At 34.0% G+C, this 12,054-nt stretch overlaps 1 protein-coding gene across 2 annotated transcripts in view; it reads right to left on the bottom strand.

The window, feature by feature from the left end:
- Positions 1-12,054, bottom strand: part of tnn (tenascin N) — a 53,325-nt gene that overhangs the window by 14,503 nt on the left and 26,768 nt on the right. For both annotated transcript variants that reach the window (XM_073849520.1, XM_073849521.1), the window contains exons 5-7: positions 11,145-11,327; positions 10,979-11,068; positions 1,759-2,022 (exon numbers count right to left, since the gene is read on the bottom strand). In XM_073849520.1, the coding sequence (XP_073705621.1) occupies positions 1,759-2,022; positions 10,979-11,068; positions 11,145-11,327 (537 nt within the window). The remainder of the gene's footprint in view (positions 1-1,758; positions 2,023-10,978; positions 11,069-11,144; positions 11,328-12,054) is intronic.

The raw sequence follows: 12,054 nt of genomic DNA, 5'->3' as shown, positions 1-12,054 counted from the left end.
GATTTGTTTTTCCAAATGCATCACGATTCTTAGACATTATTAGAATATTAAAAATAAATGTTCAAATAATGTTTTATTTTGGGCAAAAATAAAGTTAGTTGACCGCTTTTTGTAATTTTTACATCACAATTCTCTCTGGAATAGATTCTGAGCTTAGTTTTTAACAGCATATGGCGCTCTAGGCTAGTAACTGCACACTTAAATGCTCACAAAGACGAGCCTTTGTGCACTCGGTTGAATCGTGTAAGTGGTCAAATGTACTTGAACCTTGGCTTTTATGCTTTTATGAAACAAGATTAATGTAAATAAAGCCCATTTTGAACACTCTTGTAATTCGCTTTAACCTTTTCGAACTTTATGAATCATTATTTTAGGTTAGGTGTGTAAGGAACAGGATGCAAGCAGAGTACGGCTGTTTCTAATGCATGCAGTGCCATCTGCTGTTAAGACCCAAGCTCAGAATCGATTCAAGAGAGAATCATGAGGCATTTGCACAAATCACAAAATCGATCCATGAATCCCTAAAAATGAAGTTAGTAGAATGTTACAAGAAATGTTTTTGTAGCCTTTAAATAATGTTAAATATGTTAAACTACTGTATATAAAGAAAACTGGTCATTTTAGAAACATTTCTAAGCCTTGTTTCCACAACATTTTTCAAACCTAAATGTGTTACCCACTGCATTAAAGCAGTAATACAAACACAAAACATTGCAGATTAACATTTGCACAGATATTGGAGCAAAAATTAATGATGGGTGAATTATTGCGCAATCAACAGAGATGCTAATGCCCTCATATAAAATATTAACATAAAATCTGTATTACTACATTACAGATTAACATCCCTGAAGCTAATTAAGGCAACTTAAGCAAACATTAGCAAACATTATGAAACAGTGTCATTTGTAAGTTAAGACACCAGCTACTGTAAGCAGCGTGATCCGTTTTCCTACAAAATATTAATTTGTTTAAAGGCTAACTACTGGTACCCTGATTCAAGTAAGCCTCAAATATTTCTAGGTAGATAACAATGTTAACAGAAATACACAATGCGGCTTACACTATAGTGCACAGATTTCTTCCAATGCTCTTTAGATGCTGTAATGTGGACAGTGATAAATGGTTATGGAAACCCAACAGAGGATACGCATGGGTACATTTGTTATATATCCAAGTGCTTCTGTTTGGGTTGTGTTTCCTGACTCTGACTGTCAGCTGGTAATGCACTTAGACCATCTGCTTTACCGTCTACACCAGCACCCACTGGAGAAATAACTCTCTCGTCCTCTTAAACTTGAATTGCTATGGCGTCTTCTTATTACAGGGTTGGCGGTTTAAAAAAATACTGTGACTTCTACATTTGTTAATGATGGTTCATTTTATGAAGAATGGAAAATACTAGAACATTATGGCTCTGTTGACAACTGGTAAGTTGCTTTTGCTTGCAACACCAAGGCCATGGTCTGATTCTCAGATAACACAAAACGCATACCATGCGTTTTCTTCAAGGAATGCATGCAAAAGCTCTGTCAGAGAGACAAAATCTTTGTCAAAAGAAATAAAATCAAGCAAGGAAATGACTGCTTAGGTGCACAAGAAAACAATGAACATATGAGAATGGCACTCTTCCATTCACTGGGAAGCTCGAGAGATCAAAGCATAGTGGCAAGATCCCTTAAGGGAACGCTTGAGACAAGGAAATAAAAACAGTGAGGGTAAAGCCCCACATCCTCACCCAGAAGGTGAACAGCTTACCCGTCTCAGCCTCAGTCATGCTCTTCCTACTGGAACGAGAGCCCTTATAGGCCCAGAGGAAAACTGTGTACAGGACTCCTGGTTTCAGAGAGGTCAGCTGGTAAGATGTAGCGTCTGCGCCCACTTTAATTTCTCGGCTGGTGCCCTCTGGAGAGCTGTATGTCAGCATGTAGCCGTCAATTTCAGCACGAACACCATCCCACGTCACGGTTGCGGAGTTCTCTGTCACCTCTCTGGTTGCCAGATTTGTTGGGGCATCAATGTCTGTTGGATAAGATTATTTAAGACAATCAGATAAAAAATAAAACAATTGTATATATGTATATATATATTTTTATTTTTATTTTTTTTATTTATATTGAATATTTAAATATATTAAATGTATTATTTAGCCCGTTTCCGCCACTGAATAAAATTTTTTTTATTGTGACTTTTTATCTCACAATACAGAATTTTTTTTCTCAGAATTGTGTAAAGTATAATCTTGCGAATGGAAGTTATAAAGTCAAAATTGCGAGATAAAGTCACAATTCTGACTTTTTTCGCAGCTGCAAGTTTATATCCCACAAATTCTGACTTTTTTCTCGCAATTGCAAGTTTATATCCTGCAATTCAGACTTTTTTCTCGCAAATGCAAGTTTGTATCTCACAATTCTGATATTTTTTCTCGCAATTGCAAGTTTATATCCTGCAATTCTGACTTTTTTCTTGCAATTCCGATTTTTTGTCTTGCAATTCTGACTTTTTTTTGTAGAATTCTGTAATATAAACTCACAATTGTGAGAAATAAAGTAAGAATTGCAAAAAAAACTCGCAATTATGACTTCTCGCAAATAAGATTTAGAATCTCGCAATTTTGACACAATTGTAAGTTTATATCCCACAATTCTGACTTTTTTTCCTCGCAATTCAGATTTTTTTCTTACAGTTCTGATTTTTTTCTCAGCATTCTAACTTTTTTCCACAGAATTGTGTGATATAAACTCACAATTGCAAAAACTGACTTTTTTTCTCGCAATTGCAAGTTTATATCCCATAATTCTGGCTTTTTTTCTCGCAATTCAGATTTTTTGTTTCGCAATTCTGACTTTTTTTTTCGGAATTGTTTGATATAAACTCGCAATTGCAAATTTATATCCTACAATTCAGACTTTTTTCTCGCAATTCTGACTTTTTTCTTCAGAATTGCGTGATTTAAACTCACAATTGCGAGAAATAAAGTCAGAATTGCAAATGTGTTTGTATCTCGCAATTCTGACCTTTTTCGCAGTTTATTTCCTGCGATTCTGGCATTATTTCTATCAGTTCTGAGTTTGTTTGTTTTTTAGATATAAACTTGCAATTACAAGCTATAAAATCCAATTTTGAGATGGAAAAAAGATTGATATGTTCTCAGAATTGTGAGTTTATACCTCACAATTTTGACTTAACTCGCAATTGTGAGTTTATATCACACAATTTTGAGAAGAAAGTAATTTATGAGAAAAGTCAATCATGAGATAAAAAGTCGTAATTAACTTTTTTTATGTTTAATTCAGTGGCGGAAACAGGCTTCCATAATTCACTCACATTTGCATATAATACAAACACTTCAGAGATTTTAGAAAATGTATATATTTTTTGTTATATAAATATTTGCTTTAATATAATTTAATATTTAAACTAAATCTAAATAAATGTTGTTAAAATAAATACAAATATTTGATATATAAATACTGATAAAAATAATAAATTAACTTTTTATTTACACAAAATTGCATAAAAAGATTTTAAAAAGACCTTTCCTGTTTTAGCATACATCTAACAACATTTAGTGATATTTATGCTTAAAACATTGTTTAGTTTACCTGACAAAACTTCAGTAAATACTGGATTGAACTTTCTGTATTTTGTATGCAAGTGAAACCAATTCCAAGACCACGATGCTGTTGAGGTTTGTATATTTCATCAGACTTATGGATTTGCAATTATCAGGACCTGAAGATCTGAGGATGTGTGCGGGGTCATATAGGCAGTGCAATATGCATTTGTGAGCAGTTCCACTGGAACTAAGAAAGTGCCCATACAACGCAATAGAGGAAGTCAAGAGACAAGGAAAAGCAATCATCATTTAGGCTACCGTTGTGTGACTGCGGCAAGGTTAGCCGAATGTCACCATGCTATCCGCATCATGGAAACTGATCCCCGATGCCTTCCAAGATTGCTAGAATCCACAGCTCTCATTTTATGCTCTCTGATTGCCAATGTGGGCTTATCATTTTTGACTTATCTGAGTTTGAAATATGGACCAGAATATAAAGCAACAGCTCACACTGGAAAGCAGACAACACCAACCCTAAATGCATTTATGAGACACTGAAAACTTCATGATTCTGCAATTACCTAGTCAATATCTCAGCACACAAACAACCACATCATAATGGCACGATAATGTGCCAAGCAGCTCTTTTCTGTGTTATTGCTTGTACAAATTATATGTGCTTTATCAAACAGCACGGGACAAAGAGATTGAGAGAAACTGCCAAATGCGTCTCTATTCCTGTCTCTGAGCATTGAAAGATGGTCAGATTAGAAAATATTTCTCCCAAATTTCTCTGGACACATTTCAAGCTTGCAAGCCAAAGGACAGCAGGGGAGATAAAAGCTGGAAGCTCTTTTGTATCATGGAAAACGGTTTGTCCATGATGAAAATCAGGGCAGAATTATGGCATTATCTGCTTCATAAAATGTGCTTTGTAGATTCGCCATGAAGAAAAACTGCAATGCAAAATGATGAATAATTCAGTGCCATCTTCATTCAAAAAAGAAGCTAATTTAAGACGTTCAAATACAAAGAAAAATCTGTTTTGCACACATAAAATCTAAATCAATATTTTCATTTATTCATATTTTAAAATTTTTATTTAATAATTTTGTTAAATTCTTTTTGTAGATTTACTTTTTATTCTTTTGTCCCATGCATAATATTTAAACAATTTAACATTTTATGTAATATTTTAATATTAAACTTTAATATTCTTCCACAAAATTGCATTTTTTTATGTTTTTAAAGTTAATAGTTCTATAGTTAGTTTTATAGTTGTAATAAATCAAATCCATAATATTTTAGATATTTAGATACTTACTAAATAAATACTATTTACGTATAATTGCATATAAAAACTTCAGAGAATATATTTTTTTTGCGAGTTATAAAATCACAATTCTGACTTCTTGCTAGGAAATTGCATGATATAAACTCACAACTGTGTAAACTCACAAATCTAAGGGTTTGTATCTCGCAATTCTGACTTGTTTTCTCGCAATTGGAAGTTTGTCGCAATTCTGACTTTTTTTCCCAGAACCTTGAGACATAAACTCACAATTGCGAGCACAATTCTGACTTTTTTCTCTGAATTGCATCCCATAAACTCACAACTTAAAATTACATTTAGCATTGCATGATAGCATTTCTGACCTTTTCTCTCAGAATTGCATGATATAAATTCGCAATTGTGAGTTAAAGTTAGAATTGTGTGATATAGTCACAATTCTGATTTTTTTCTCAGAATTGCGTGAAACAAAACTGCAATTGCAAGTTATAAAGACACAATTGCGAGATATAAAGTCACAATTCGGACTTTTTTCTCAGAATTGCGTGAAATAAATTTGCAATTGCGAATTAAAGACACAATTGCGAGATATAAAGACAGAATTGTGAAATATTAAGTCACAATTCTGACTTCTTTTCTAAGAATTGCGTGATATAAATTTGCAATTGCGAATTAAAGACACAACTGCAAGATATAGTCACAATTCTGACTTTTTTTCTCAGAATTGCCTGAGATAAATACGCAGTTGCGAGTTATAAAGAGAATTGCGAAATAAAGTCACAATTTTGACTTTTTTTTTCAGAATTGCATCACATAAACTAACAACTTCAAGTTAAAGTTAGAATTGCGTGATATAAATTCACAATTGCAAATTATAAAGACAGAATTGCGAGATATAGTCACAATTCTGACTTTTTCTCAGAACCGAGTAATATAAATTCGCAATTGCGAGTTACAAAGACAGAATTGCAAGATTTAAAGTCACAATTCTGACATTTTTCTCAGAATTGCATGATATAAACTGAAAATTGCAATTTTTTGCTATATAAATAATGTTACTATTAAACTACTTAAATATTATTTAATATTTAAACCATTTAAATCAACATGTTTAAATAAAATATTTGATAAATATACTCTTTATTTGCACAAAAATGCAGACTGTGATTAAAATATTTTCAGGATTTTCAGAACTACTTTGCAAGTGGATTTATTCAGTTATCAGAATAAATAAAATTTCAATTAACAGATAAATAGTATATACTGTAGGTAAACTAAGCAAATTGTTTTTGGTATTCAAAATGGCCTTTAAGTAGAGAAAATTCTCTGAAGTTAATATATTCCTTTCTTAAGAGAAAAACAAACACCTTATCTGTTTTTTTTAAGTAAAGCTTTAAAGTAGTGCTGATCAAGATGTGAAGTCTTGCTTACCCACTATCAGGACATTAAGTTCTTTGAAGCAGTCCAATCCAAAGATTCTTTCCACTGAACAAATGGTGCATTAAACTCCCTTGTGGTAGAAGAACTACACCTGATTGTTATGGAGGAGTTGATGAGGGACACATTGATTTCAGGGAAGAACAAAAGTATCAGAGTCTGCGGCAAACTGAATGTCTTCAGTTGTAGGAGAAACGTCCCCTATTGAGCCATTTTGTTCTTTTTATAGAGCTAGTCTTTTCATTTAATTTAAAGTTGTGTTTTTATGGTTCCCAAGAACTTTAAAAACTCAATGGTGCTGTTCAAGTCATTGATGCTAAAAGAAACCAGGTTGGGGGGCCCTCGATCACATCTATAAATTTTACTCTTCATCTTCAGGTCAGTGTGAATGCTTCAGTTATTCAGTCGTAAAACATAAGGAATATAGTCACCCTACATTGCACTGGATAACAAGAAGAACAATATACGCTCTGGTTCCTCTGTGATGCACACGTGCAAAATATGCCATGTCCATGAGGAAGCATTGAAAAACCATTTCCTGTTCCTATGGTTTGGTGAGACTAAGTGTAGGAGTAACTGGTGCTGTAATTCATAAGTTGCTGAGCGGAGGGAAAATACTGTCTACTGGAGGCCCCTCTAATGGCTGCTGTAGCTGTCAGGAACAGACTCAAAGGATGTAGTACTACCTCAAATTTAAAGGCAGAATCAAGTATTAAATTCTCACTAACCCATGCACTTTTTGAAATTGAGAATCTCGCTGTTGCTTACATGACGTGTGTGCAACTACAGAAATCAGATGGCTCTAATATAAAATGTGAAATAACACCCAGACTATTTCCTCTAAAAGCTCCGTAAGGCAAATATACTATCATTTTCAGCCAATACTTAGAAGATCCAATACAGAGCTAAAGTGTCCAGCCACTTTTCTGGCAACACCCTGACTGTGTAAAATAAAAATCTCTTTTCTTGGCAGAGATTAGCACTGTTGGGATAATATGAGGTCGGATGTTAGCTATACCTGACAAGGATCAAATAAAAAAGCAGTATAATTCAGGTCAGTGGTGAGCGGTGGTTGTGAAATGAGGAGGCAAAAAAAGTTTTTTTTTGTTGTTGCTGTTTTGTATTCAATAAAAAAAGTTTTCATACCATTTTAAGTCTTATTTTCATATTACATAAAGTGGTTATATCTAAGCGTGTGAGTTGTTTACTTACTTTTTGTGAATTAGTCTTCCCATTATCGCTATTATATTGTTAATTAAAACTCTTCAATCTACACTTGATACACCATAATGTCAAAGCACAAAACAGGTTTGTAATAACTTAGCAAATTTATTAGAAATAAAAAACTGAAATGAACCTATTGCATAAGTATTCATTCCCTTTTCTGGGACACTTGAAATTTAGCTCAAGAGCATTCCTATTGCTTGTAGATGTTAATACACTTCAAGTGAAGTTACCTGTGGCAAATTCATTTGAATGAGTATGATTTGGAAAGGCACATTACTATAAAAGGTCTAACAGCTGAAAATGCATTTCAGAGCAAAAACCAAGCCCTGAGGTCAAAAGAACTGCCTGTAGAGCTCAGAGACAGGATTGCATCAAGGCACAGAACTAGGGAAGATTTCAGAAAACATTCTGCTGCATTTAAGGTTCACAGAAGCATATAGTCTGCCGTTATTAATAATTGAAGAAGTTTGGAACAACTAGGATTCTTCCTAGAGCTTGCCTCCTGGCCATATTGAGCAATTGACGGAGAAGGGACTGGTTAGACACGCGACCAAGAAAATTCTCTGGTCTGATTAACCTCAATTCCTAGCATCATGTATGGAGAAAACCCACCACTGTTTATTGAGAGTACCATCCTAAAAGTAAAGTGTCGCTGTATCAGCCTCATTCTGTGGGGCTGTTTTTCAGTGGCAGGGACTGAGAGACTCATCAGACTAGAATGAAACCTCAACACAGTAAAATGTATAGATACCCTTAATGAAAACCTAGTCCAGAGCATTCAGCACCTTAGACTGGACAGAAGGTTCACCTTCTAACAGGACAATGGCCCTAAGCACACAGCAAGAGTGGCTTATAGACAGATCTGTGAATGTCCTTGCGTGGCTTGAGAGCCTAAGCTTGAACCTAATCAAACATTTCTGGAGAAACCCGAAAATATGCGTCTGCCCCCATCTAAGCTGAAAAAGCTTGAGAGGTGAAGAGGTGAGAAGAAGAATGTCATATAATTGCCAAATGCTGATGAGCAAAACTTGTTGCATCATACCAAAAAGGCTTGAGGGTGTAAAGGTTCTTCAGCTGAGTACTAAGTTAAGGGTATGAATACTTATGCACCGTACTTATTTCAGTGTTTTATTTGTAATAAATTTGCAAAGTTGTCACAAATCTGTTTGTGTTTTGTCATTATCGTGTATGGAGTGTAGATTGATGTGGGGAAAAAGTCATTTAAAGTAGTTTAACATATGGCTGAAACATAAATCATGAAATTTACTTTCGCAAGGCACTGTATTTCTGTTACTATCACATTTGATCACTATTTGATATGACTATTTTTCACATTTTGTTTATTGCTATACTGATGGTTGTTTTTTACTGAGACTTCACTTGCCTCTTCAAGCACCTTTGGCCAAGAGCTGAATTCCCATAGGTAAATAACCTGACAAAGTACACTATATTTATGCTTACAGCAATAATTCAAAGACGCAGATGTTGAATACAAAATCTAGCCGTTCCCTGCCCTGTGTTTGATATATTAAACCCACTCTAAGAACATAACTGTGGTTACGTATGATAAGTTTTCTTTTGCAACCATAATTGTCCGTTTTAAACCATAATTCTAAAGGGATGATCTATTATTGGACAAAATGCACTGATGTATAAATATTAAACAGGGAATATTACAGCTGTTAAATAGACATAAATATTAGTCCAAGTATTAGGCTATGAAACTTAAGGCTAAAACATGACAGATGCCTTTTAATGATTTAAGGGTCGTAGCTAATTGACATTTTAATGTGTGTGTGTGTGTGTGTGGGGGGGGGGTTATGCATGCAGTCCATCAAAATTATTCTGCAACATTTCCAAAATGCACATACGTACACAAATCACATATTTAAAGGATTTCTTTTCATTAGGCATCGTTGGGCACTTCTAAGGGAGATTTACTGACCACTACTAATTTGTTTCCACATTATTTGACAGGTTTAGTTAGTATAAAGATCTCATTGTTGGCAGACTATCAGCATACTGGAGCACTACCTTTAAATATCTGCAGCTCCAACCACTAAGATACCTCTAATAATACAGAAACCGATGCCTCTGGGGATCTTTATGAATATTTGTTGGTTTTGGACATGTGTATTTTTTCAAAGCGAATAATGTTAGAGCTGCCACATTTCAATATCCCTGGGTAAAATAATAAAACGGATTTGTTGTTTTTTCAGTCAAGGAAGCAATTTAATTGATTTATGGTGACAAGGAAAATATCTGTCTTACGCACTGGGTTGTAAAGATTTTAACTACCATTGGACACTGAAGCCTTTCAGAAGAAAATATTTTTTGAGAGTAAAGCATGAAAGCATAAAAGGACTCCGTCCATTAAAAGATTGTTGTGGTAAAGATTCTATCTCTAGCAGCAACATCAGAGCAATAATCTAAGAAGGATCTATTTGTACACTACCAGTCAAACGTTTTTTGAACAGTAAGTTTTTTAATGTTTTGAACAGTAATTTTTTTAATGTTTATTAAAGAAGTCTCTTTTGCTAACCAAGAGTACAAGAGTACTTTTGATCCAAAGTACAGCAAAAACCGTACAAATTTGAAATATTTATACTATTTAAAATAACTGTTTTCTATTTGAATATATTTTAAAATCTAATATCTGTGATTTAAAGCTGAATTTTTGGCATCATTACTTCAGCCACACAATCCTTCAGAAATCATTCGAATATTCTGATTTGTTGCTTGAAAAAACATTTTTTTATTATTTTTATTTTATTGGTAACACTTTACAATAAGGTTCATTAGTTAAACATTAGTTAATGTATTAACTAACATGAACTTACCAAGAGCAATACATTTGTTACTGTATTTACTAATCTTTATTAACATTAGTTAATGGAAATACAGTTGTTCATTGTTTGTTCATGTTAGTTCACACTGCATTAACTAATGTTAACAAAATTTTAATAATGTATTAGTAAATGTTGAAACTAACATTAACAAAGATTAATAAATGCTGTATAAGTGCTGTTCGTTATTAGTTCATGTTAACTAATGTGGTTAACTAATGTTAACTAATGAACCTTATTGTAAAGTGTTACCATTTTATTATTGTTGAAAACACCTGAGAAGATTTTTTTATATATAAAGTTTAAAACTTTCTTTTATGAATAGAAAGTTCAGAAGAAAAGCATTTAACTTTTGTAACATTATAAATGTCTTTATTATCACTTTTGATCAATTTAAAGCATCCTTGCTAAATAAAAGTATTAATTTCTATAATCCCCTAAAGTCAACAATGCAAAAAATGTTTCTGTCTTGGGTTTACAGGATAGAAAATATCATTAGCTTAGTATAAAAACACTATACAAGTCAATGGAACATCCTCACCGTGAAAGTAAATCAAAAATGCCATCTGGAAATTTTATTTTCCACTTTATGTGTTGCTACCGAGGCATATTACTTACCTGTGACCCCTGTGGCATACGATGCCTTGCCTTCAATTTCACCTTTGATCGCTTGGACGCCTATCTGATATTCTGTTCCTGGATTGAGGCCTGAAAAGAACACATTCATGTTTTTCTCACTGCACAGCCACTGATGTTTATACACTATGCATAACAGCAGACTGACCAACAATAGTGTGCTTGGTTCTGGCCTCTTGGCTCATTGCCACATTCTCCTGTCCTTCCCGACCATCCGGGCTAGCATGGGTCAATTTAAAGAAGTCCACGGCAATCGCAGGGTTCTTCCAGTCCACCTGGATAGAGTCCTCTGTCTGGCCCAGCACCTTGATTCCTTCAATACCAGAGACGGCTGAAGAGAAAAACAGATTGGGGCAATACCTGTTACGCATAGTAAACAGCTTAATGGTGCAGTAGTTTTACTGATCTGCCACAATAATGTCATGTTTTAAATAAAAAATATTGATTTTTGTCATTATCTTTCATTAATTGATTAGCATTAATTTAACTATTGTGCTGAAAAAACGAACAAAAACGAACCCCCAAAAACGTTTTGATTTTGCATAAACACTTTTTGGTTACAAGTAATACAAATTAATGCAAATCCTATGTGATTTCTTTCATATTTTTGATTGGATTCATCCGGAACTCCTCTTACAAGCCGTTCTCAACATTCTGCCACAGGATGATGAAGTGAGTTGCAGCCAAGTGTTCTACCACTTCAGACTGAGCTACATTTCTCATGTGAGAAGGAAATACTTTCAGACATTCAAAGTCTTTGTTAACCGGTGACTGACAGTGTCCCATGCTGGCCATTCATCTTCATCATCACATCCAGATGATCAGCAGTTTCTCAAGGGAGTCTAATGTGCTGTGGAGAATGTAAGACTGACCACATCAAAATGCTGTAAGTGCTCATCTTATTGTTGCACAACTGAAAATATTTATTTTCAAGAAAATGTGTTTTTGGCTTTTTACTGAACCCTACCAGCTTAGTTACATCTGGCCTTATACTGAACACAAATACCAAAGCTTGTTTGCTGCAATGACAAAGGCATTTCACTGAATTAAACTAAACT

The sequence above is a fragment of the Garra rufa genome, chromosome 10 (genome assembly GCF_049309525.1).
Source record: "Garra rufa chromosome 10, GarRuf1.0, whole genome shotgun sequence".
Classification (NCBI taxonomy): Eukaryota; Metazoa; Chordata; class Actinopteri; order Cypriniformes; family Cyprinidae; genus Garra; species Garra rufa.
Note: the sequence above shows the minus strand (reverse complement) of the source record. Positions and strands in the feature narration are given on the sequence as shown.